Here is a 27,798-nt window from a genome sequence, read left to right as displayed (position 1 = left end):
GAACAGGTGAAGTGGGAGTGCCGGGCTGACTGGAAAACTACTGAGCTGAGGGCAGGAGAATAGTGGCACAAAGGAACACAGGGCAAAGGAACCAGAACTACACAAGAACAGATATTAACATGAAAACACAAGGAACAAACTCAACACAAGGATCACATGAAAAAAAAAAGAAATACAGAAGATCGAAAAAACAGCACAAAATACCCAAATTCTGACAATCCCTGTCAGTTTTACAGATATTGAACTAAAATCTGCTGTGGTAGGAGCAGAGATGGATGCCCGGCATATTCTGAGTGCAAACAGATCACACAAACTATTTGTTTGAAACTTTGCCATTAGCTATTTGGAACTTGATTTGTCTGTTAGCAAAATAGTTAACGAGCCACTAAGTGGATTTGAAGGAAGCTCTCAAAAAAGTAATCATCACATGAACATCTACTGCTGATTAACTTTTGGAGCCGACCCAATTCAATGATCAAACTTGGCAAACACTAAATGGCTATATTAAACTCACTATTGGGCTAAAAGTTGATGTGGTAGTAGCTGCGAGTCGTCCATAACACATGCTGAGTTTGACATCTGGTGATGTCACATGGAATAATATTTGGCTTCAAGGTGAGACCAAAATGGCTGTAACTACATTTCTCAACATGAGATGTTTTTTGTCTAAAATTCTGGCATGAAAGGCAGCAGGCGATATACATTCCTCCAAGAAATGATAGACCTTTAATTTAATGACTGCATTGACACACTTTAATGGAAAAGTGTCAGGTTTTATCTTACAATTAGAGGATCGTTGTTGAAATGTCTTTGCCCTAAATACACAAAAACGGCAGCAGAGTCATGAAGAGCATCTTATTTAGAGCCCAGTCATTGGGGTGTTACCTGACTTTAAGACTCTAATTAAAGATTAACTCATAAACTTTCCCCGTGCGGAGCACTGGTTGGGCTGAGGATGGTTAGATTTGCCCAACAGCCCGAAGAGCGCCTCGCGGAGCAGCAGAACAGGTCTGACGACCGCCAGGAATTTGTTCGTTTGAAGGAGAGCTGAAGGCGTTCGAGGAAAGTACGACTTTTACTCCGCCTGAAATGATGGTGGGAGGGAGCAGAGTTGAAATGTTAGGAGACCAGCGGCGAGCTGGGGCGCGTCTTTGTGGGAAAGGAAGGGAAGGTGGAGGAGAGGACTCTTCGTGGGTTTGTTTTTGTCCCCTCGCCTAAAACGGGGGGTCCTCAGAATCTCTCGGTCCGGGAGGTCAGTCGGTCTGCCGACTAGCGGTTTACTTTTTTTTTCTTTCTTTTTTTCTTCTCCTCCTGGTGCCCTCTGCTCAGCTGACCGGCCGTCCGATGTGCGTAAAAGGGCTCTGGTTCGTCCTGTTTGGACTCGCAGCTACAGGTGAGACCTCCAGTTTGATCTGAGCGGGGGTGGGAAAAAAAACTGTTTCGACTTAATCAGTGTTTGAATTGTAATATATGTGGGGGAAAAAAGATAGTCCATAATGTTTCATTTTGAGTCTAGTTTTGCGTCTCCAACTCTTCCTTTGCGCGGTTGTGAAGACCCAAGAGTGGTCTTAAACCAGAACAGGAAGAACCACCAGGGGCCACCAATAATGGAGTTTTAAAGAAAAGACAAAGCCGATGTTGTCTGTCCATTAGTGAGCTCTCCACAGGGGACCCCTAACCTCCATCCCTGCGCGCTGTCGTGCGTCATCGGGAAGTGGAGAACTTGGCACCGGGTGCGTCGTCCAAACGCAATAAAAACAGCCACAGTTGGAGCCATTTCTGATAAACTAACGACCCTACAGTATTTACCGGCATCATGATGCTGGCTGCATTGTCTCACTGATTGTGTACAGCCTCCTTTCCTGTCTTTTTTATTATTTTTTTATTTTAAGGCGCATCCGTGCTTGTAAAGCGGCCAAACTGGAGGCAGATAAGTCCACCTGCTTCCCGTTCACAGGGGGATTCCAGGATATGTGAGAAAGACCAAGCCTATGTGTTTGGAATGAAGCACATCCGTCTGTTGAAGCCGCTCACATCTTCACTTCACCTCTGATGGAGCCTGTTTTAATAGCACAAACAGGCGTATCAGTGGCTTTTCATTCAGGTTGTTTAACCTCGAAGTAATCTCTGCCCATCTCTTGTAAAGTGGATTATATTGATTGAACATTTCCATCCACTGCCAGAGCAGCTTGCAGGTTCGGAGCGGCAGCAAGCTGCTTGTGTTTACAGCCAGCATGTGCCTGCAGATCAGTCACAGAGGCTGAGACAGAGTGAGCAGCAGGATGACTAAATATTTAGATATGGAGGGATGGGATAATCAAATAACGACATGTTCATGAAGCGAGGCATGTTGGGCCCGATCACAGCTCAGCAGCATCGCCGTTCTCATGACTGTCATGCTGTAATCAGATTTTTGGCCTGAGGCTTTGCTGCTTTGGCAAAAGGCAAGCAGTGATGATGAGGCAAAATCCTATACATACACACACACACGAGTTGTTCCGTGGTGTTTTGGTTTAAAACCTGCCGCAATCAAGTCATCAGATCCGCTGATATCAAACCAGAAGAAAGGATTGTCCCCTCTCTGATGTGCTCTGCCTTTATGAAACATTTGGTTTTCATTTGTAGACTGCTGGAAAGAGTTATGACGATACAAACAGAATACTTTGGTTCTGCTCCTCCCTTTGCTTTGGATGTGTGCCCCGGTGAACATCCAGGGTTGCTCCTAAAGTTAAACACCCTCCTTTCTTTGTGTTGATGGAAAGATTTTTTTTTATTTTATTTTGTCTTTAAGATGATTTAAAACCTGAACCGAAACACTTGAGCCCAATGTTTTCAAGTGTATTTCCCTCCAGCCTTCCCCAGCAACACCAGCAAACACTAGTTGCTGTTCCCTTTTTGAGGCCAGCCTATGAGTTGTGGGCAGGAAGCCAGACGCCGCTGCCCGCAAGTTTCCATCCAGCACAGTTAGAAATATGAACCATCAGAGGAAATGTGGTTTGGCTTAAATGATGGTACTTCTATTTTAAACAGGGCGACACCGAGAAATCTGCCAGCCGAGGATAAAACCAAACCAGATCATTTCTGAAGGCTGCCAATGCAGCTACTGCCTGAAATTCCAACAAACATCTGCTTTTTTTCCTTTTAAACCCAATCAGCTTGGGGTTTAAGTTGTAATAATTTAATCTGACAAAAAATGCTGATATTTTGATGGATAAACTGTAGAAGAAGTGTAAAGAGAGCCAAGATCAAGAGAAATGACAGTGGCTCGTTACGGTCACATTGGTAACCAAACACCTGTGTCTCTCACTCCCTGACAGCACTCACATTAAGACAGACAAACAGAAAAGCCGCAGAGCAAGAAGTGAGCCTCAAAGAAGACGTCACTGTGTTTAAATTTATTTGACAATGTTGCATGTTAGAACAATGTTACCTCTGTCTTGTGCAGAGGTTGCCGAAGGCTAATTTTCAGTCCTTCTCTTTGGTTAAACTTTTACATTCAACATAAACGTTCCACACATCCAGGCACACATATTAAATAAATACAAGCGAGGAGAGGAGAAAAGCAGTAACGCATATGGGGGAATAATAAGACATTGTCCAGTTGCAGCTCTGTAGGTGTGTGTCCATCCCTGTTCACAGCTTTGGTTTGGTTCCACCTGAGAGTTCAAAACTTGAACGTTAGTTTTCAGCTTTAATGCTAATCTTCAAACCTCATAAAAGTTAAACGCTAATTGTGTAGAAACCACAAAAGGCATCAAAACGCCAGTTCCATCGTGTAAAGTCCAACTTTCTGTGATTTGTTTAAATCTTGAATGATGTTTATACTGTGAAGTTTTCTCATTTGTTCGGCCACATTTTCATTGATGTGTGTGGATTATTTTTATGCATATTGTCTACGTTTGGCTATGTCCTGCTGATAAAAGTCAAAGTGCACTATTCGTGATTGAGCTCTGTGTTCTGATGTATTTTATGGATGTGCAAACAAGCATCCATAACAGCCAAATAGAAACAGGGGCACTTCCGTGCTTACATATAGGCACTCTTAATGAGAAATGCTAAATATTGTTTTTTTGACTGCATGCAGCTCCATTTACCACACTTTACTAGTTCACCTTCACTCCTGAACTGTTAGCAATAAAATTTAAAGGGGTAGTTCAAATCTTTTGAAGTGTAATTCTGCGAAAATTAATATCTTACCTCGGTGACTCTTTGAATGAGCTCAGTTTGGGGAAATAATTTATTTTCACCAGACTGAAGTGCTAAGACCTAGCCCGAGCGGGGCCAAGACCAAAGTGAATTGCGGCCGACTTGTTCTAAAACGACTGATAGATTAATACAAATGCTATTTTATAACCCATTGCACTGCTGTCATCTTCACGTTACACCATTATTCACTGTAACACTCAACACATTATTTCAGTTTAAAGTACGAGTGAAAGAGCTGCCTTAAAATTGCGAGTTAAGTGAAAACACAATTTGTTCAATTAACTTTGTAACTTGTAAGTCTAATCGCTTGCATAAACCTCAAAGCCACTTTGAATGATTTGGATGTGATAATTAATTTGACTTCCTTATATTGTTGTTTTAAAAAAATCTATTTCAGATTAAGAAAAGTGATTATGTGTGAACTTTTCTTTCACTTAAGTTGATTTAGATAATTTAGGATATTTGTTAGAATCTGCAAACTGTTTTTATCTGATTTAAATGTGTTCGGCCTTTTGAGTACCAGTTTACTTTCTGTCCATGTTTTTGGTCTGTGAGGAGAAAACCGGAGTATCTGGAGAAATGCACAGACAGAACATGCAAACCCCACACAGAAAGGTTACAGACGAGTTTTGAACCTACAGCATTCTTGCTGTAAGGCAAAGCATACATGTTAGGACTTAAACCGATGTCTCACTGGGCTGCAGCTGTTGGAGACTAGTTGGATACACAAAACAGCAAGGAATTATGCAACTTTTTACTTAGAATCACACTGAAATCGTACTCATGACATGTTTTTATGGGAGTTTTATTTCTGGAGCCACAGTTCTCACACTAAGGTTGTAAGGCTGTAGCATCGTTACAAAAGTCCTGCCTACAGGCTGTCAATCCCAGTCTAATGGGAAAGTTTGTTAAAAACCTCAATTAACTAATTGAAATTAAACATACTGAAAAAAGGTTATATTTGAACATACAGCAGCACGGTAAGAACTATGGGAATAAACAAAAATCAAGATTTTAAAACAAAATATATAAAGTGTATTTGTATCTTTTAGTCAATAAAATGTCCCATTTGATTGCATGAAGGGGCGGGGCTTAAATAAGGCACTGCAGCCAGCCACTCATCCTTTGGGGCTTCAACTTCCAGCTTCCGGTCTTGTGTCTAGGTTTAACATATGTCGATGTTCCACATGCCTGCCACACCTCCAAAACAATTTAAAAAAAAAATTGTTTCATGGATGTTTTTGGACACGTTAACAATTCCGGTGAAATGAGAGCGAGGTGCACACTGAAATAAAGAACTTTTGCAAATGTTGCAATACAATGTGGAAACTGCCACACGAACGCCCTTGGCATTTGTTACCAACAGTTGGAGCTTAGTAAAGTACAGGTTTTTATACTACTCATGGTTCTTGTCACGCCAAGCTGGCACTACTAAGTCTCAATTATTCAATTCTTTATTTATTTTTTGTTATGCACGCACGCTCAGCCGTCTGGGATGAGGGTAACTGTTGGGAGCAGTTTGAAATGTCGCAACAAGAATCAGATATTTATGGAGGTTGTGAGTAATGGGAGAGACCTGACTCCATCTGTGGTCCATTTGAGGAAAGCAGGGTGGGGAGAGAGAAGAAAACTACCACAGAGTAATCCAAAGCACTTTTTTTCTTCTATTATGATATTTTTCCACACTTTTTCTTACATACAGTAGTTTCTCTTGTCTGACTGTGCCTGACTGAACCCCCCCCAAATCCCCCCCACACTTTAAACAAACACTTGATTAGTTTTTTCAGCTCCAACTAAATCACTTTCGTATCTGTGTCTTGTCCAGATGCAGTCATCAGATTAAGTCCTTTTGCAAACATTTCCCTCCGTCTTCGTTGGCAGTCATCCTCTTCACGTCTGTACTTAACTGTAAAGCCTCTCGTCTTTCCCCCCCAAATCAGAGACATGAAAAAGACATGAAAAGGGCTCACATGCTGACATGAGCCGGCCTGTCCTGATTTACTGGTTTAGCTCTCCCAGGCGCCCGCTCGTGTGAACAAATGGCTCCTGTTTACTGCAGCTTACCAAAACGGTTGTTGGCGCTTCAGCTGAACTCTGTGAGGTTTACAGAACAGCAGCAGCTTCTTGGATCTGTTTACTTGGATAAAACAGTTATCTCTCTGTCGTGGTGCCTCTAATCTCTCCTCAGTGTGGGGTTGGAGGGTGAGAAAAAAGACGGCTGTGGTTTTTGACACGCTGCTGACACACCTTGGAAGACGCCTGGCGTCTTTTGAGTTGACGTTGACACTGTGGGTGTGTGGAGCCGGTGTGTTCATGTTCAGGGAGACGCTGCATCTGTTAAGTGTTGGACTCCTACTACAGTGCTTAGACCTGAAAGTAAACAGGGAGTTGACATTTATTTCTCTGCGTCTATAAAATATTTTTGCTTCCAAGGATGTCTGAGGTTGGAGTGTGTGCCGCGTGCACACACACACACACACACACACACACACACACACATATGTTTTGTGTTCAGCTGCATTTTGGGAGAATGCAAATCCGGATTTGTACGGCCTGTTGCTACAAGGTGAAAGGTGGGCAATAATATTTTTGCCTGTGTCTGTATGTGTTTGCCAGTCATGTTAGCAAAATATCTCATGGGCCACTGGATAGATGTCAGTGAAATTCCTTCAGATTCAAGATAGCTGCTACAGAAAAACACAAAAAATGGCTAAATCTCAGCCACTTCTACTGATACTGAGCTAAAATTTGGTGTAGTAGTAGCTGAAAGTCATCTCAGAAACATATTGTGAGCCTTCCACATTGCGCAACATTGTTGCTTAAAACCCAAGTGTTTATCTGTTAGAATCAACACCATCTCATATACCATTAAATGGATTTCAATTAAACCCTCGGAAAGTAATATTTTGAAGTAGAGTTACAACTTTTTGACTTTTGGACTAAGCCTAATTTATGATGGCCGTCCCAACCATCTGGCCTTAGAAAGCACAAAAATGTCCATAACTCATTTTTACAGATATTGGAGTCAACACAATTCAAGATGGCCACTAACGCCCACTGACCTCAAGATGTGTGTGAAACTGAACATAACATTTTTTTTAAGCTTTAACAGCTATAACTCTGTCATTTCTTAACAAAATATAATCTTAGTTTCAAACTGACATGAAAAGTGGTGGGCAATATGCAGTCCTTTGGCTCTGGGTTTTTATTTGTGAGCAGCAGTTTATGTTTGCGTGGTCACGTCCTCTCTTTTTTGGCTCAGTATAAAAAAAATTTGGTAAATTTAGAAGTAGATCTTTAAGCTCAGACAAAAGCCCCAGTTGATTTAAATTACATTACACAAGTTAGTATATTTTCTCAGATATTATTCTCAGAATATCACTTTGTTGCTGATTTACAGAAAGGGAGGGGAAATTTTTATCATCACTTGCTGTATTTGTGAATAAGTACCATCCATCCATGCATTTTCTTTACCCACTTGCTCTTGTCCAGATTGAAGTGGGTATATCTCAAGCAGTATTTACACAGAGGGTACACACTAACAACCAATTTAAAGTCTTCAGTTATCCTAACATTCATGGTTTTGCACTGTGGGAAAGCTGAATATGAACAGGAAGGTCATATGTAAACTCCACACAGAGACCTCAGACTGGAGTCAAACTCAGGACCACCTTTCTGCAAGTCGACAGCGCTAACCGTCTGTACCACCGTGCAGCTCCAGAGCAGTCATAAAGACAGAACTTCAAAGCCAGGAGGGCTCATTTATGTCTTAATTTCCTACCTTTGTGTAATAAAATTGTTACTGCAGTATGCATGTACTCAAATAGGCTTTATCCAGTTGTTAATATTTAAAATGAAGGCTTATGTCTACCATATATATCAGACAAGGCTCTAAGCAATTTGAATAAATGAAATCTAGGTTTTGGAGATTTGAAGAAGACTTAATTTATGCTTGCCCAGTCAGATAACAAAATGCAGCATGACTTCATTGGTTTATGTCACAAAATGGATCAATTTAACAATGAAATAGCATTTTTTTGAAAGAATGCATATCACTCTCTGCATTGCATGCCAAAGTTATAAACAAAGATCTTGTAATCAGTTAGTGCTCAGAATATGTGTTAGGGATGACTCTCAGCTACCACCAAACCAAACTTTACCTAAATATCTGTAAAATCGACTGAGTTGTAGCCATTTTGTGATTGCTAAAGCCAATAAGCTGCGGCAGCTGTAGAAGTCCGTTTAGTGATAATTTTCTGAATGTTTCATTAAAATCTGAATTATTGTTCACAATATATTTTGCTAACAGACAAACAGACACAGAGGCAATACCACAACTGAACTGCCTTTCATGTTGCTAAGCTATAATAACACCTGTAAAATAATGTTATGGGAGTTTCTATCTTCTGCCTTACTAGGTTTGTAGCATGTAGTTAACGTTGTGTAATGATGTTTTTGAATTAACTCGGACTATTTTTCTTAAACTTAGCAAATGGTTTTCTAGCTTAAGTCCAACAGAAGCCTAGAAAGTCCAAAAAAAAAAAAAAAATAGCAGCACCACACATCATCTGAAAGAAAACTAAAGACACAGACATAAAACCAAAGCCTGTAAAAACTGCTTCACCATATCCTGTTTCTACGTCCTTCGGTGGATGTGGTGACTTTTTTAACTGGACAGAAACGTAAACTGGACTGCTGCATTATATACAAATGTGACAATAAAAGAACTGTCAAAATTGCCACAAAAAAGAAAGAAAAAAAAGAAACCATTTAACAACTGATTACGCTTGACGTGGCAGCTGGTTTGTTAAACAGGTAAATTAGAAAGGTGTCTGTAGCCACTGTTTTGGAATAAGAGGCACATTCAAAACATATTTGGGACCACACTGGATGAACCATCTGTTAGATCATCTACCAGATGTGTGCTAAATTTGGAAACTAAACTATGGAATTATGGAAACTATATTTGAAAACCTTTTCTGTAGCTCCTTTTTTTCCTCTCCCTATAATACAATACTCTGACACAAGTGATGTTTTTGTAGCATTTATCCTAAAACAATAATAAGGTGGAACAATTGATGAAAGTCATCTCACTCTCAAATTCACCCTTAAGTGCTTGTAAAGTACACAAATACCTTGGCTGTAGATAAACATCTTAAAGTGTGGCAGGATGAGTCTTGTTGTGATTGTGAGTTTTTCCTCAGGAAATGCAGGACAACAATTTCAGTGGTTGTTTAATATTGCCATAAACACAGACATAAGCTATACACAGACCCTCGATGAACCACTGTGTTCCTGGTAGATCACTCATACAGGCAAAATTAGAGGCTATAGACTTAGACAAGTATGTTATTCAACCTATATTTCTTTTCTTAGTGTCTGTTTAAAAGGCCTGCCACTGCCACACATATTAAACCTGTTTACACAGAGCAGATTTCTTTGTGACAAGTTAACCAGTCTTGTGTAGAAATTGGCATGTGGCCCTTTAAGGCAGCCAGTAAAGAGCAGAGGTCTGTGCAGAGGTCTCCTACACAGTGTTGTTTCTCTTCTCTGTATATATATATATATATCATTTACCCGCTCAGTCCTCAGCTCAGGAGCAGAGGTAGAAACAGCAGTGGGACTGGATCCACTCTGACTCATCTTACTTGGGCACCAGAGACATCCGTCTGTGTGACTTCATAGTAAATATGTTAAAATCAGGCTGAGTTGTGCACCAGAAGCCTGTCGGCCAAGCTGGGTTTGAAGCTCATGCACCTCCTCACCACCCAACGCTCCCTCAGGAGTTTGTAATCCCAGGAAGAAGTTGTTGAGTCAGCCGCCCCGTGGGAGTGGAAGGGGTTTGATGGATTAAATACTTATCCTCATTCACCCACTTCACATTTCCTCTGGACACTTCTGCCTGATGAATTACAATTGGTTCGAGGGAAGTAGGAGGAGAGTGTTACAAAAAAGTGATTGATTTTTTTGGTCTCTGTTTGGACTGACCTTTAGACTCTTTTCAACAGCATTAGTCTGGTGCAGTTTCCCCCTTCGCCTTTAAGGACAGTGTAATTATAAGGTACAGGAACAAAATGGCGATATCTCACATTTTCATCAGTTTATCCATTATTTTTTACACATCTTGTGAGTACAAGTTGAAAATCTCCTCAAGTCAAGTGGCTAAAATCTTTTAGGTCATCAAACAAGATGCATTTTACATTGTGATGTGAGGTTGTGTAAATGGTATGTGTAAAACTTACACATATCATTCTATAAACCAAGTCTGCAAGCAATATATAGTAGCAGTTTCAAAGTTCCCAGCAATTTGGTGAGGATTTATTAAATTTTGGCTTTGGGATTGGTTCAACATAGATTAAACACAAATTTAATGGATGTTTTGGTTCTGTTTCTACACCAATCAGTGTTTAAATGATCAATAAGAATAAAAATATTTTGATTAGATCCAGCTTTGAGTGAAAAAATAAACCAGTGAATTCAAAACTTTTAAGCTTTCGATCCATAAAACAAAAGTTTTAGAGACTCGTGATCCTGACTACTGCTGAAGCATTCAAACATTACTAACCACCAATAAACCATCCAGTAATTACTGGATATAGATCTACAACTGAGCATGCTTTGCAGTCAATCCAATTCAAATTGGCTGCCAATTCTTCTCAACATAAGATGATTTTTGTTTAAAAATGTCCTAAAAGGCAGCAGGAAGTATCAGTTCCTTTAAGGAATTCTAGGCATTTAAGTTTTTTGTTTTGCTTTTATGGCCACTATTTTTATTTTATTGTAACAGTTAAGGCTAAATATGCTTTTGGCAGCTGTCTTTAAGGTCAGTTTGACCCCCCCACTTGTTGTTGAATGACCCCAAATGGTCAAACTTTTGGAACTGTTGCTTTTAATGACAAGTGTCACATAGAGCAACCACAATGTGATCTAAAAAAAAATGGTTCATACTTTAAGCAAAATGTGTTTTTATCTATTAATCAGCCATTCATCAAGGTAAACTCTTCCCATGTCAACAACATTTTTTTTTGTTTTAAAAGTTTTCTCTAAAAAGTTTTGCCAAAGAAAAGATTACATGATAGTTGCATGATGACCTTTGAGTTACAACGCAGGAACAATTTCTTTCCATTTCGAGCACTGGGCGAAACATCAACATGCCCCTTAAAACTTTTCCGAGAATGGTTTGTCATTTTGTCATCCCAATTTTGCAAATAAGCAGCCATGACCTTTTCTTAAAACCAAAAACCAGGTTCCAGGAGTTTGTGCTTATTGTGTAACATTACTTTAATCTTCTCCTGACAGTTCTGCCTTCTATCTCTGTATCACAACATACCGTCCCTGTGTCCATCTCAGGGGTTCTCTATCATTACACCAGTCAACACTCGCCCACTCCCTGAGCTTTGAGTTCTGAAAATATGTTATCTGAACCCGTGTTTCCCAGCCGAAAGACTGTAGGCCCTTGTGAAAGACAAGTCTTGTTACGGACACAGAGAGCCGACCTGGCTTTGTGAAACCTCTCACAAAGAATAGAAGAGACTCTTTGTAACAAGCTGAGCTCTCTGCGTGTTTTGTTCTGTCCTAAGTGTTTCCTTCAAAACCGGCCGCAGCGTAGGTTCTGGTTTCCTCCGGTGGTCCCTTTGTTTCTGCCATAATGAAAAGAGGAAAGACACAAACACATATTGTTTTGGGAAGAATGATAATAAAACTAATTTCCTGATCCAGAAAGTTGTGCCCGTTGTTTGGGTTCTTCTGCAGTTACAGTGTTTCCTCTCCCTTCTTAAAGGTCAAGAGGACTCACATCCTTTTTGCATATTTTAAGACCAAGTCCAAAGTGAGTGGACACCTTAAATGAATGGCCTTACGCAGGGACTGAAAAACTGGTAATCACATGACTGTGAATTAACAAAGAACAAGTTGGGACTGTGTGAACAGTGACAGTTACATTCTTTTATTTACAGTGGTCCTTATTTTATGTTGGAAGTATGAACCGAGCTCTCTTTGATTTGTTAATGTGCTGTTTATTCTTACATGTCAGGCTTGTTACAGATTCCAAAAATGAAAGGCCTAGCATTTCTTAAAGGAATGCATATAGTCTGCTCCTTTTCATGCCAACATTTTAAACAAAATTCATCTGCCAGTACTGGAAATCTGGAGTCATGGATGTTTTGGTTAAATCATGAAAATACCATTATGCACAATCTCAAACAATAAGTTGCAAGATTACAAAATCTCATTAAATCGGCTAATGCTTGGGGTATGTGTTGAGGATTAATTTTAGCTACTACCACACCAAATTTTAGCTTGATATCTGTAAAATTTACTGAGGTATATCCATTTATGTGTACGCTAACAGACTGTACTGTGGCTGTCGTCTTAAAATAGATTAACTCCAAAAGTTGATCAGTTGTAGATGTCCATCCAATAATTATTTTCTGATAGGTTCATTGTAATCTGTCCAGTGGTTCATAAGACATTTTGTTAATAGACAGAGTTGACTGCAACAGTTAATGCCAAAGTTTTAAGCAGAAATGTTGTGCCATAGATCTATCTCAAAGTATGTATGGGGATCTCGAGTGGTCAATTACCGCTCAGAATATGTGTTGGAGATCAGTCTCAGCTACAAACACAGCAAAATTTAGCTCAGTAGCTGTAAAACTGACTGAGTTTTAGCCATTTTTGGGTTTGCTCATATTGCTCTGCTGTGGGGACATCTTGAATCAGATTGACTCTAAACGTTATTTAGTTGTAGATGTCAAACCAGTGATTACTTTCTGGAGATTTAATTAAAATTATTTTAGCAACTCATGATATTTTAATGTTAGTCTTAGCTCTAGCTGCAGTTATATACCAGAAAAAAACACAAACCTGATTTTTGATTGTCAGGTCAAGTCAATAGATTTCGGTCTCCAGTCAGTTAATTAGTGCATCTGTATCTGTTTCCTGTTGCTAGAAAAGCAAACTTCTGCAAAGACGGCTGCTTGGAGTACAGCAGTGCCATTCAACCAGATAATCAGCGTACACTCAAACACTGTGATGCGAGGCCAGATGTCTGAGTTCTGCTGAATGAAGGAAACCCCATTCACTGACTCAAACCAGCCCGACTAAATCTTTAATCCATTTAATACATCGGAGCTTGTCTTTACTTAAGTCCCCCCCCCTGCCCCAGACTGTACAAAGCAGGACCATTTATTCAGACTCCCTAACAGAATGACAGGGAGGGAGGGAGGGGGTCATTGTTGCTGCTGCTTTAAAGTTGTCAGCAGTGGCACTCACACAACTAAATTATTGTCTATTTCACTGAGGGCTTTTGGCTACATAATAGCAAAACAAACTAACTAGTGTTTTTAATAGAATTGTTTCATGGTAAATGTTTATATGACCAGTTCAGACTGTAAATTCAGCTGAGCTATAGCTATTTCTGTGTTTGCTAGGGACACTTAGTTGTGGCAGCCATCTTGAATTGGGTTGACCTCAAAAGTTAATCAGTTGTAGATGTTGATACTTTCTGACAGAGTCATTAAAATGTGTCCACTGGGTCACGAGATATTTTGCTGCATTTTGACAGACAAACAAACATGCACACAGAGACACGGGCAGCTGCAGGATCGCCCACCTGTCCCGTCCTTTCTGTCACTGCACGTAAAGGGGGTCAAACGTTACTTCATATTTTTTTTTTCTGCCGCTTTAAAATGCTTTCCTCACAGTTATGGGACCACCGCCAAGCCAAGCAAATCTAATCACAGCTGAGAGGGTCTTGTTTGATTATTTCACAGTGTATCAAAGCATTTACTCCCCCCACCCCCTTTGCCTTCAGACAGAGCAGTGAACCAGAGCCATTTGCACCAAGTTGTGTTGACAGGTAGAATAAAGTCCATTAATGGTTCAGCAGGTTCATTTTACTGTAATATATTGGACATATTGATAGAAACTAGGGACGAGTGCCAAGTCCAATATACCATATGGAGTCAGTGTCTGTGTGTGTGTTGTGTGTGCCAGCAGCCAAACACACAACACACACACAGGACAGGCTAATACTCTCTGACCTTTCCTCCTGATGGTATGTCTTAATTCAAACATCTACACTGCCTCCCCACCCCGCACACACACACGCACACACACGCACACACATTCTCTGAAAGTTTGTGTGAGGTAAGTTGTTGACCCTAGTTAACTCTATACAGGAAACTTTTTTCTTTCTTCCATTTGTCTCTCAACAGTTTAAGCAATCAGGCTGCCAGGATCATCTCGCTTCACATAAACACTTTTAGTTTGTTATTTTAATTACTAATCAAGAAGAATCCTTCAGATGTTTTAAAAAACATCGATTAACTTTAACCAGGAAAATGAGGACAATCGGATTCATGTAAGACTGATTTTGTGCTTTAATAATGTTTTTAAATGCTCTGTTTTTCTTTATTGGAAAGGATTTTTTTTCCCTTCCTGCATTAGTATAAAAGAAGAAAAAGTATTTCTTTCTTTTTTTATCAACAGTACTTAACTGTAACTGTTAAGGACAGATCACATACAGTACGGACAAACTGGTCCATCAGTTTATTTTCTGCTGTGCTTTTGTCAAAATGAGTGATTCCGAACAAAACCTGAAATGGTTTCCCATCTCTGGTCGACACAAGTGCAGAAAAACAAGCTGCTGAAGACTGTTTGCGTCTGTAAATGCTGGGTGTGGTCTGCTGTGGCTGACCGGATGCTCAGATATACATCACAGCGAATGTCTTAGCCTGGACAAAAAAACATGCCAAACTACAGGAAGCGACTCACAAACAGCTACAAATATCTTCAAAGTTTCAAACACATTCAGACATTTTTATCCTCTCCTTTAACTCTGAAAATCCATCACTGTCGCTCCTTGTGTTAATCACTTACTGTAATCTTAGGCCCACATTTCCAATCTTTACTCTCTTTCAGTAAATCACTCAAAATTTGTGCTCCAAGTGTCTTCACTCATGTAATGGCCTCGCCAATTAGTGCCTGTAATGGCCGATTAAATGATGATTGTGTAGTTTCAGCCGCCGGGACAAATTAGAGCTGTGCGCTGCTTTAAAAGTATTGTCATTCTGCTTTCAGAAAGGCCCAATTAACCTTAACTTTTAGTAAGCTCAGCTGGCGTCAAAGAACAACACAACACAGCTGAAAGCATTTTTTTTTTTTTTTGATGTACGATGAAGATTAGTGGTGCATATTTAAAGTGATGCTCTCTAAATACACTCAGGATAGACATAGGAAATGGAAGCATTGAGGCTGGGAGGACCTGCTTTCTCTTTTGATAGTCGAGGCATGCTGAATAATTTCATCATGAGTCTTTGATTTGGTTGGGGAGGACTGAACTTTCACTTAATTCCTTCTACATTTTGTCTTTAATCTGTGTAATAAGGGTGTAGAAACGGACATGTTTACCTCTGCATGGTGACCTCTAATTAGCAGAAGTTATTTCAGAGATTAGGCTCATTATTTTATATGTAAACAAGTCTTAGCTGCAGGCTTAGCTAAAGTTATGCTAATGATTTTGTGAGTTTGCTGCTGCGGTGCATTGAGCTGAAGGCTGATGTCCCTGTGCTCTATCAGTGTCAACGTTAACCATCCATTATTTAGACCATGGCATGCTGTAGATTTGAGAACATTAATGTTTGCTGCAGCCACGCTGACTGCTATGTTTCTACAACCTTTATCTCTTTGTCCTGTGACTGTTGGCAACTATTGGAGACACAAAACTGTGAGAAAATACAGAAATCTTAACTTGGAATCACACTGATTGGTACTTGCAACATATTTGTTTGTCTGTGTAAATGCAAATAAACTGCAACATTCACACGACACTCCTGTAAATGATGTGCATATTTTGTTGTTGCAATTTTTGTCACAAGTGTTTTAATGAAGTCTCAATTTGATCTCAGTTTATTTTCTTTCTTTTTTTTTGTCTCTAATCACTTTGGGTTTCATAAAGCTGACATATCACTGGGCTGCAATTGTTGGAGACGAGTTAGTGATATAAACTTGACTCAATATTGCGAGAAAATACACAAATTTTTATTTGTGGCGTCACTGGATTCTGAGTATTTGTGACCAACTGACAAATGAGCTGTTCGGCTGCGTTTTGTACGGCCATTTTATTAAAGATTGCAGCCATTGTGCCCGCTTTTGAATCATTACAAACGTGTGTTCATCTGCCTGTACAAAAATGGCTGTAACTTAATCAGTGTTGCAGACATTGAGCTAAAATTTGAAATGGTAAAAGCAGAGAGTAATTCACTCTGAGTGCTAAAAAATTGCATGAGATATAGTTTGAGATTGTACATAACATTATTTTTCAAAGTTTGACTCGAACAGCTATAACTCAATCAATTTGCTATATAAGATGGTCTTAGTAAAAAACTCCGACTGGAAAGCTGTTTTTGTTTGTCGTGTGACTCAAACCTTTGTTTCCAATTAGCAGCTAATACTCATTTCATTATGTCCAAGCAAAACATATACCTTCATATTTTAATGAGACGTTGCAGCCAGTATATTGGTGTAGATTCCTTCAGGTCATGGTAACGGTCCCGGTTATTGAACCAGGAAAGAAAATTTAATTGCGTAGTGTTTACCTACAAAGGCTAGCTGTAAAGACAAGTTTGTTTGCTAGTTGAAACAAGTTTCCTTCATTTAAGCTTTGCAACTGGTTGGCAACATATCAGATTTTATTTATTTATTTTTTATCTCAATGACAGAAATTCAGCTTTGCTAACAAAAAAAATCCCAGTTTTTTACATTACACGCTATAAAAGAAAATGCTCTCAGTTGCTGCAGTGAAATTCAGTTTATTGCAGTTCTAAGAGTAAAATATTGCTGTGATTAGATCAAGGTCATTCACAAAGCTTTTATGTTTCTGACCAAAGTGTTGGACGTGACGGGCCTTCCATTCGCAAGACAATCAGCTGAATTCAGCAGCTTTTTCTTCCTCTGTTCCACCGAGCCCTCGTTGGTTCTTGATTAAACTTTAAAATATGGTGCACAGGATATCTTCTCAGTGCTTTAAACTCAAGACACACATGTGCCCCCACCTGCTGTCGAGTCAGGGAGGGAGTCATTATGGGCTGGACAGATAAAGCCGGCGCTGATGCTATCTGCCTAATGAACATCCTAAACACAGGCAGCTTAATCCACTGACTTCAGTGTATCCTCACTCACAGCCAGGTCGAAAACGAAGTGGGAGAAGGCAGAGCAGGCGAGGCCAGTTTATCCAGCACCGTATCATTTGTAAAGATGGACTTTTTTTTTTGCCTGAGTTGCGTACTCGTCCAGTCCACTCCCAGGTTCAAAAGTAGTCTCATTTAAAACACATTAGGCAGTTAAAGTGCTGTTATAAGCCTTGTGATGAGTGAGTGGTCTGTCTGTTAAATGACGCCTCGGTCCTCCCTGCCCACAGGAAACTCTCTCCAGACTGATAAGAAGCTGAAACTGCTGCTCAAAGAGCTAAGCCACCACTAACATTTCCTCCACAAGTTCTGTGTTAGTGCTCAAGGTGATTGTAATGCCAGGAGAACAGTATGACTCAGTATTTCTTTTTCCATGGAGATTTGTCACCTTCGTGCCTAGTGATGTATTTTCCAGTGTATTCTGGCAAAAAGAATCCTTTACTGTACTTTCTAAATGACACAGCTGACTAGTGGAGTCAACATTGCCTGTCTGTTGGCAATGTATCTCACGAACCACTGGACAGATTTTAATCAAACTCGAAACCCAGAAAGTAATCATTGGATGTACGTCAACAACTGATTAACCTTTGACAGAAACCCCAGTTCAAGATGGTCACCACAGCTGATCGATATTAGCCAACACAAAAATGGCTATAACTCAGACAGTTTTACAGATATTGAGTTACGATTTGGTGAGCTGAGAGTCACCCTCAACAGATTCCCTGAGCACCATCACATTTTGCAAGATCTCACAATATTGCATGAGATTGCACATAACGTCATGACGTATGAACTCCATCCCATCTCATTATAAGTTGATTTTACTTGAAATCTCTGACAATATGTGTTCTTTCAAGGAATGCTAGCTCTTTAATTCATTCAGCAGGCAGTTTTATCAAAAATCACTTTTAGTTAAAAAAACAGAATAAAGTTTTAGTGTCAAACATAATCGTGTTTTTATGTGCTGAATTTAAATAACATGCAAATAGAACAGGTACATAAGTGCAAAGCAAATGAGACTTGGTCATTACAGGGTGTTAAATGTGTTTGCAGAAGAGGCGTTCTTCAGAATAATAGGTCTTCAAGAGGTTCTTGAAGGTAAAGTGGGACACACCAGCTCTGACTGGAATTTTTTGAAAAACTTTGAAGGGTGCCTGAACTTCTAACACACATCAACTTTATTCTCTAAAGCCCACTAATAATTTAAGATTAACTTTTGAAACAATCTAAGCTGACAAAATGACTGTTTTGATGTATAAGTAATAAATACAAATAAGTGGAAAGAGAACCAAGCTAAAAGAAACGTTAAAGCTGCTGCCAGTGGCTCAGTAGTCACCATGGTAACCACACATTTGTGTCTGTCACTCCCTGATAGCATTCTTATTAAGACAAGAACATCAAAGTTCAGAGCAGAACAAACAAAAAGTCACTGTTTAAAATCTGTAAGTCAAATAAAAAAAGGACTGTGAATGGCAGAACCCTCAAGTTGTCACATGTACATTTTCATGTGTCTACATTATTTTATGTAGGAGTTAAAAGACCGTCCTGATGCATGCTCATTAATCCAGGTAGAAAAATCTAGCAAGGTTGAGACAGGTCCTCTGGACGATTCCTTTTAGATGATACGTTTTATCTTTTATCCAAAATACTTCTTCAGTCTGAGGAACTGCAAGCAAGCTCAGCCTTAAAAGCAGCACCTTTGCAAGGCTCATCCATAGGTTCATTAGTTTTTACTGATCTTGCTGACAAACAGAGAAACAAACCAACAAATACTACTGAAAACAGAACTTCATTACCAGAGTAAACAAAATGGTCACTTGTAGGAGTAGAGAGAAGTTTTTAAGAAAGGCGTTACCTGTAACCTTGACCTTTGAGTGATCACCCTTGACCTTTGGGGTGTCCAGCTGTGGAGTTTAACATTCCTGTTATACAGCTGCAGACTTAGAGCACAGGCTGATCTGTGACCTTAACCTTTGACCTTGATCTTTTACCAGATTAACACCAAAATGTCATTTGTTCCTTGTAGCATGTTTGATCTTAGCTGAAAATTTCAAGAAAATCTGTTCATAACCTTTCGAGTAATTTTGTATACAGACAGGTAGACAAACAAACAAACAAGCAAACAAACAGACGTTACTGAAAACATAAAAGTAGCAATAAGGGCACTGTAATGTTTATGTATCAGCACTCTAATGAGCAGATTATGAACTGAGATAGCCTTGATTGATTGTATGAAATTCTTTGGAGGAACTGCGTATCATTCGTATCTAATCTGCTTTGACATACTCACTCAGAAGATTAAAAAAAGCCACAAGTGATTCTCCTTTTGGACTACTGTGTCTGTGACATTCAGAAACATAATCAAGTTTTTCTATTGTTCTACAGAGCTCCTATATGTGCAGAGCATGTGATGATAAAGCAAGACTCGCCCTGGGTTGTGCCATAGCTCTGCAGACGGTTGGCCAATACTCTGCCCCTGAGCATTGACTTTAATAAGGCTAGACGTGGCTGCCACTATTCTTAGAGCATATACTGCTCTGTCTATAAATAGTCCAGGTGATTTTAACCAGACAAGGCTCACATAAACTTCATCAGAGCCTCACATACACACTCTCTCAGTGGGCTGCTTTAGAAAGCAGTTGGATCTCCCTTCATAAATAAGACTGTAATCTCGAGGAGGGGGAGGTGTGGCGGTAAAGCTCACTATATCTTCCCAACCAGGCGACGGGGAGGAAATGATGTGCTTCTGGGATTTGTGCATGGTGTGTATGTGCTCCTGTAAAATGTATGTGTGCGAGAGTGCTAACTCAATCCTAGGAAGCTTCATCCATCTCCATACGAACGGGCAAAGTTGTCACCAATCTCCCTCTGCGCGCTCACTTACAGTTGGATTTTCTTGCAGCAGGGCCTGACAGACAAAGTTAGGGTCACAGAGTACATTGCAGACACCCAAAGAGTTGTTTATCAGATGAAGTTGAATTCGTGGCGCATCTCTTGTGCTTTTCTCTATTGTTCAGCTATCCACGTACGACTTTTTGTCTCTGTGTGCCCACCAAGTAAACCATTCAGCCTTTTCTCCCATTACAGGCGTGCTGCGGGTCAGTGGGATACGTATTTACACATCTGGGGACGTTGAGGCAGTCAACGGAACAGACGTTCGTCTGAAGTGCACATTTCAGAGTTCGGCAACGATCAACCCCGATCTTGTCATCATCTCCTGGACCTTCAGACCTCTTAAAGGAGGCAGAGAGGAGTCGGTAAGTTTGTGTGTGTATGAGAGAGAGAGAGAGAGAAATAGTTAAATCAAACCTCAAATCTTGCTAGCTGTCAGGGAGCATCCACCCCCTCAGCCAGCTGAGAGAGACATTGGTGAGTCATGAGGCTCCCAGCGGAGTATCCAAGACAGCTTGTGTTTTTTACTGTTCTGTTTGCATATTGAGAGGAGACAGAATAAAAAGAAACAGATGCAGTAAGTCAGGTATAATAGCTTCTATCTCTAAAATATAATCATTTCTTTCTCAGTAGCAGGAGCCTTAGTTTAATAAGTTTTTAAAAAATCTGTTGTAATTTAACCAAACCTTGCTATTGTTGCTTCCCATCAACTCTCCTTGTAGCTGTTCCACTACCAGCAGAAAGCATATCCACCTACGGAGGGCATCTTTAGGAAGAAAATCCATTGGGCTGGTGATGTCATGGGTGGTGATGCCTCCATCAGAATTCAAGAGGTCAAGTTCATCTACAATGGCACCTACATCTGTCAGGTGAAGAACCCGCCAGACGTCCATGGCCCGGTTGGACAGATTCAACTCCGAGTTGTCCTCTCAGGTAAAGAGAGGGGCTTTCTCACCACATGTCTTGGCTGCTCTCATAATTTGTCAAAGAACATGTTCAAATGAGGAAAGTTATTCTCACATTTAATTTTGGCGTGAATGGTGTCATAGGATATGAATTTTCTGTTAGAACGCAAACATGTTTGGTTAAAATCAGCTTCACTGGTACACTTATAAATGAATAACACCAAGATAGAAACTGACAAAATATTCCTGTTTTAGAACCGTGTTAAACACAAAGCAAATAATGTAGTTGATGCTAGTTTTGGAGGTATTTGAATGCAGCAAAGAAATGAAGAGTTCCAAGCTTTTTAACTGAAGTGAGATGCTCACTTCATTTTTTTTTTGCCGAACTCACATGCAAACTACTCTTGGTCCCCTCTTTCCTGATGGTTGTTTGGGTCTTTGTTAGTCTGTTCCACTTGAGATGTTTTGGCCACATGCATAAAGGGCAAATTGGTGTAAAACTGTCATCTCAGTCCAAAATATGAATCCCAAAAAGCATCCCTTAACTTGAAGAGCAGGCTTGCATGTGTTGTGCCACAAGTCTGGAAAGGTGGTTTAGTTTCCCCTATATTGAGCTTGGGAATTTCTTCAAAAAGTAAGAAAGAGGTTCAGCCCCATTAGTACAAAACAAAAACCTCAGAATTTATCAGGTTATGGGTGACTGAGAATCTACACAAACATTTTGAAATAATTGGTAACCTTTGCGAAGAATAAAATTGCACATTTTTTCAATGATTTTTAAGATATTTAATTGTAGCACAAAGGCATAAAACAGTAAATGAGCTTTCATAGAAATCTATCTACCAGCGGAGATGGAACAAAGTCAGAAGAAAAACATTTAAAGCAGAAGGACACAGCAGAGAATCCAGAAAATAATTCCAATAAAGGTCACTTTAAAACAAATCCATTGTACAAACAAGCAATCAAAAACATGAAAAACAACATAGGGAAGCAAAAAAAAGGGGTAGGTAAGCAGGAATGCTGACGAGGAGACAGGGACAAAGAGAAACTTTATTCGGGACACTTTGAGCACAAGTAAAACTAATTAGGGTGAACCAGACATTCCCAAGGGAGGGAAAACACACAAAGGGAGGAAGCAAACCCAATAGAAACACAGAGGGTAAGTGGGTTTTAAAAATATGACAAGATTGCAAGCAGAACCCCAAAACAAAGTCAGTTTAGCTGACTGACTGACCCTTGATATGCACTACAGTGATGGCTAAAAATGGAGGCATACTTTTAAACTATTACCAGCTTGCAAAAGACAAATAATCCACCCCTGTTCTTATTTCTAATATGCTCAGCTTAAATTCCTCTTCTTCCTCAGTGCCAGATGTATGTAAGACTTCCTACAAATGAGGGACACACTTGTGTATTTCCTCTCTTTTTATTCTCTAGGTGAGTCTAAGAAAAACAAAAAGTCCCTCAAGATGATTTGCTGACATCGGTTTTAAGCTACAAATAATAGACGAGAGAAAACAAGAAGGAAAAATCTGATAATGAAAAAAATTCCATTTTCAAACCAAAATACAGTCGGTTGGTAATTGTTTTATTTTGTTGCCTTACAACATGGACTTTAATTGGATTTTTAATTCAACTGTTTGTCTTTAAACCCCTGAAGTGTTGCTTCAGCAGAGTGTTTAGAGTCTGCTGGAAGGTGAACCTCTGTCTCAAACCTCTGGAAGACTCCAACAAGTGTTCCCTTTGAGAATTTCTCTTTACTTTGCTCCATCCATCTTTCCTTCAATTATGACTAGTTTCCCAGTCCCTGCTGTTTCCCGGCCACTCTTTATGCAGCCCAGCTCTATGGACAGATCCTCCCATCTCTGCAAAATAGCTGCTCAGCTCCATCAGGGTTATCTTTGGCCTTTCAGTACATCTCTGATTAATGCCCTTTTTGCCTGGTTCATGAGTTCTGCTGATCAACCCTCTCTTAACAGGTTTGCTGTGGTGGCATAATCTTTTTGTTTTCTAATAATGGATTTAATGGTGCTCTGTGGGATGGTTAGTGTTTAGGAATTTTTTTTTTATAACCCAACCCTGAGCTGTGCTTCTCCACAATTTCGTGTCTTAATTGTGTTGAGAGTTCATGTTGTCTCCTACCTAACTGCTTAGAAGTGTTGCACTGGTTGATTCAGGGCTAATCTGAACAGGTGTGTATATGTGTATATACACACACACACAGTCTACAGCATTCTAGGTTTAGACTAAAAAAATCCAAAAACTGTAAGATGGCCTACATCTTCTGACCAGCTCATTACTGGTTCATCTCTATGAAGTTGGGTAATTTTTATAGGGATTCACAAGCAGGATTCATGTCTCATCTGTTATTAAAAAGATTTTCACAGTAAGCCAGTTTCCTTATTATGCATTTTGATGGGCCTTTGAGTGGATTCATCTACTTTGTCATCTGAGCAAACTTCGTCTTCTTCATTGTCGTGTTTCCTTGTCACTTCCAGCTTCTTTCTCCGAACTTCTCGTTCTGGTCTCGGCCATCGGAGGTGCCATTGCTGCAGTGGTCTTCGTCCTCATCATCATTGCATCCTGCAGGAGGTGCAAGAAGAGACAGAGACAGCGGCAGATGGAGGACAGTGAAGAGGCTCCCCGCAAAGAAAGAAAAGACCCCACAGTGTGGTAAGACCAAGTGAAAGACAGATGCAGAGGAAGAGGAAGAATCAGACACTTTCTCTTGCTCTCTGAAGGACTCTGGGGATCAGGGCTTGTGGTGCTCCCTCTTGGGGCCTGGGCCTCTTTTCCTTCTGGACATTTCACTTTCTTTCCACCTACAACCTTCGGATCCCGGATTTGGACCAGTAACAGGCAGCTGTTATTATTCAGAAACAAATAAAAAACGTGCCTTTGTGTAAAAAGCCTTAGATTCTGAACTTTAATCAAACTGCTGTCTAGTCTGTGTGCTATCACCGTCCGCTTTTCATGTCTGGAGAAAAACGAGTGTTTTATCAGTTCGTCTTTTCCTGTTCGGCTAAATGGCAGTCCAGACACATTTCCTGTTTCGAGTAACTGTTTTGAAGATGAAGAACAATGGTGGATTCCTGCCGTTTTCTTCCCCACTAATACATTTCAAGCCTCAGTGTACAGCCGCAACACTGTTTGGTATTGTATTTCAAGAAACAATAGAAACAATGGAACAGTGACTGAACACTTTTCAAGCTCTTATTGAATATTTCTTAAATTACTTCATGAAGGAGAACATTATATAACCACACAGAGGTCTTATGAGCCTCATTTGAATGGTCCTATGTGCCGGCTGTCTGATCCAATTTGGTGAGGTTCATCTGAATCTGCAGGGTCATCCTGGTTTACATTTCCATTTCAATTCACTACTGAAGTTATGTCACTGTACTTTTCCCAAGTTCTTCTGTTAATATTAGAATTCTTTTATGGTTGGTGTTTATTATTAATTGTGTGATGGCAAGCACTTGTTTGAAACAGACTGATTTTACTTTAGTTTTTGTAAAATAAAATTGTACCAGCAAATTTTTTCAATTGAAAATTTTCATTTATGTTTCATGTTCATTTAACTATTTCTGTTGGTCTGTTTCAAACAATGAGCTCTTTCTTTTCAAAGACAAAATCTTTCTGGGGCACATCAGGTTGCTTTTCCTGTTCCTTGGGTTTTCAGATCTGTCTGTAAAAGGTGCGGCACCATTTTACCATAAAATTTTGCTAAAGCCTCTGAAGGAGAGTGCTTTTTGGTTTTTTACTGCTTGTATTTTGGGCTATCCAAATGTGTTTTTTTTAGTTATCAAACTAAATTGCTTTTTTTAAACTTGGCAAAGGAAGTAAGTAATTTCACCTGAGTTAGTTGCAGCTGTACGGAGCCCACAAAGCGCCATGTGAAACAGGTCGTAAGAATCTGTTCCCTCAGTTTACTAAAATGTTCGCATAGATTTCTAATAGCATTGGTGTCTATCTGCAGTAGGTGTGCTCTTTAATTGTTTGTTTTTATGATGTAGATGGGAAGAAGTAAACGCCTCATGTTAGACAAGGGTGGAGGCTGTCTACAAACTGCAACATCAATATTATTATCTGTATTTTTCCTAAATGACATCAGGCATTTTTAAATCAGATATTTAAGCTTACTTTTAATGTCAGTCTAAGTGGTAAATTAGGAACGTTGTGAGAATTGGAGAATTTATATCCTTGTGCTACTTTATTTATAGTTCCTACATACTCATTCAGTTCAAAGTAAAACTTGTTTTTACTCAAATTAGGTTGTAGTGTATTGCACACTGTTCTGCAGACAAGGGTAGGTGATGGTTGTAGTTTTACAATGGTTTGAGGGCTTGTTTGGAAGGCATTGATCCTAGAAGTAAGAATTTGTTCAACTTTACAGTGTTACTAAACCCAAACAATGAGCTATTACTTGATCTCAAACAGAATAGCAAATCTGTGTGCTTGGTTTCTTAAGTCGAAGGAAAGGTTTACAAAACCATGCTTATGGTGTCTTAAACTGAAGGAACAAATTGCCAAACTGTGTGTATTGTTTCCAAAACTGAGAGAACTAAAACTGTATGCATGTTTTTCTTAAAACTCAAAGCATGGGTTGCAAAACCATGTGCATAATATTTTTAAACCGAAGGCAAATCTGTGCACACGTTTCTGCACAGAGTGGAATGGATTCTTACAACTGTTTGTTTTATTTTGCGACATGGCACACGGCGGCCTCCAAACGCATGACTAAACAGAGATTTTGATCCAAACTTTGCTCTTAATTTGGAACAACCTGTCTCAGTCTGATGCTAACTGTTTGTCCCCGCTCCTTGTGTTTGTGTCTACTTGTCTTTCCCTTCTGTGTGCGACTTCTGCAAATGCATGGACATGCGTATCCCTGTGTGTGTGTGTGTCTACTATGTCCTCCTGTCCCCTTGTGTGTGTGTGTGTCCCAGTCACCCTTCAAGAGCCATCCACCTCTACTTATCAGAGACATCAGTAGAGATTGACAGTTCAGACGGCATGATCTCAGACCCCAGCACCAAAGACTCAAGCTCCTCAGAGGACGAGGGCCCGAGTTCAGACGATGACGATGATGATGATGACGATTCTGACTGAGGAGGTTCAGACAGAACAGGGAGAGGCAGCCTTCTGGAAGGATGCTTGGATCCCATCCTTTTGCCAAGTGGTGGCTGCTGCTGGGATGAATCACATGGTTTAAGAATGTGAGGAATACAGGACATTTGAACCTTTTTAAAGACGAACAGAGAAATCAGAGCCTTTGATGAAGTTCAAGGCTTGGAACCCACTGAGAAGTGTAATAACTTCACATTCAAAAAGGTCCAGAAATGTTCATATGACGTAGAAAAGGTTGGATTAAACTTGAACCAAAGAGTATTGCAGGCTTGCTGCTGGTCTGCCAACTGTGCAGGATGGGATAAGGGTTCAATTCTCTTTTGAACTGTCTGCAGGTTTAAACTCAAAAGCGAAACCACCAGAAGCAATGGATTGAATTTATTTAAAAAACCGGGATGTGTGACGACTGACCGAAGTGTTTGTTGTCACGATGAGCCTTAATGAGCCATTTATATATCTGGAAGTGCCTACAGCAGATGCAGGGAAACGTCTTCACGAAAATACCTTCAGTTGTTTGTAAAAGCGTGTTTAACGCAGCACTTATGTTTTACGGCTTAGAATCAGTGATTGCTCTGATTAGAACGGCTTGAATGTAATTTTTCTTTCATTTTGTCTGAAAGCCAAATACTTAATGTGAGTAGGAAAGCGGCCGCATGCGTGCGCCGTCTCTGGAAGTCACGTGGGAGCACCCAGCCAGATCTGAAAACCCCTCTGATTGCAAAATATCCTTGAGATATTCTCCTCTACCTTTTACCTGTGAATGCATTCCATCACCCAACCTATGATTAAAACGCCCGTCTTTCCTTGTATATCAGACTCTGTACTTGTGGTTCTTGTGTTTATAGGCTTTTTTTTGTTGCTTGTTTTTTATATACTGTCAGAGGCTTTTTATAATGTCATGTTGAATGGCCACAGATTTATTTGTTATAGAGCTTTTATAAAGATAAATTTCTAATAAAAATGTTTTAAAATTTTCACCACATTGTCTCGCTTTATGTCTTTTAAGCTGATCGGCAGTTGGTCTGTACATTAAACAAAACAAAACAAAAAAATTCCATTGAAGCTACTTGATAGTACTCATAAATTATGTAATAAAGTAATATTGTTGTTCAGCATTTATTATGCATCTTTATCTTTAATGCGCCGTGTCCAGTTATGTATTTATGACTTCTGTCTGCAGAGCTCTTCAAATATTTACCTGAGAGCTTGTCTGCAGTGAATATCTGTTTAATTTGTTGTGTGTTCAACATGCTAACTCCTCTCTCTCAGTATTGGTTTGCTTGTTTGTTGAAGGCTGACGGTTCATGACTGCGAATGTGTGACTCTATTTATCAGTGCTGTGAGCCTATTTGTGTGCATTGATCAAAGTCTGCCCCTCTGGGTGTAGCTGTAGTTACTGAATGACAGACTCTGAGTGTGTGCACAATTGCATCAAAATAAGAAAGATTTACTCACCCCAAAAAGAACCAGGGTTGGCT

General features: G+C 39.8%; 1 protein-coding gene across 1 annotated transcript; it reads left to right on the top strand.

Moving 5' to 3' along the window:
- Positions 1 to 1,075: 1,075 nt before the first annotated feature.
- LOC108244416 (myelin protein zero-like protein 2) lies at positions 1,076 to 27,297 on the top strand. The gene is made up of 5 exons (XM_017430608.2): positions 1,076 to 1,393; positions 20,481 to 20,650; positions 21,008 to 21,218; positions 23,689 to 23,863; positions 26,140 to 27,297. The coding sequence occupies exons 1-5, from the start codon at positions 1,345 to 1,347 to the stop codon at positions 26,300 to 26,302; spliced, it is 768 nt and encodes a 255-aa protein (XP_017286097.1). The 5' UTR covers positions 1,076 to 1,344; the 3' UTR covers positions 26,303 to 27,297.
- The last annotated feature ends 501 nt before the right edge of the window (positions 27,298 to 27,798 follow it).

This window comes from Kryptolebias marmoratus, linkage group LG2 (assembly GCF_001649575.2).
Source record: "Kryptolebias marmoratus isolate JLee-2015 linkage group LG2, ASM164957v2, whole genome shotgun sequence".
NCBI classification, from domain to species: Eukaryota; Metazoa; Chordata; class Actinopteri; order Cyprinodontiformes; family Rivulidae; genus Kryptolebias; species Kryptolebias marmoratus.
This window is presented reverse-complemented; position numbering and strand designations above follow the sequence as displayed.

What these genes read in the sequence shown, in the direction of transcription:
- LOC108244416 (XM_017430608.2), top strand. Translation starts at nt 1,345, where the DNA reads ATGTGCGTAAAAGGGCTCTGGTTCGTCCTGTTTGGACTCGCAGCTACA. An exon ending in GTTTGGACTCGCAGCTACAG is followed by an intron (nt 1,394 to 20,480) that starts GTGAGACCTCCA and finishes CTCCCATTACAG; the next exon opens with GCGTGCTGCGGGTCAGTGGG. An exon ending in AGAAAAGACCCCACAGTGTG is followed by an intron (nt 23,864 to 26,139) that starts GTAAGACCAAGT and finishes TGTGTGTCCCAG; the next exon opens with TCACCCTTCAAGAGCCATCC.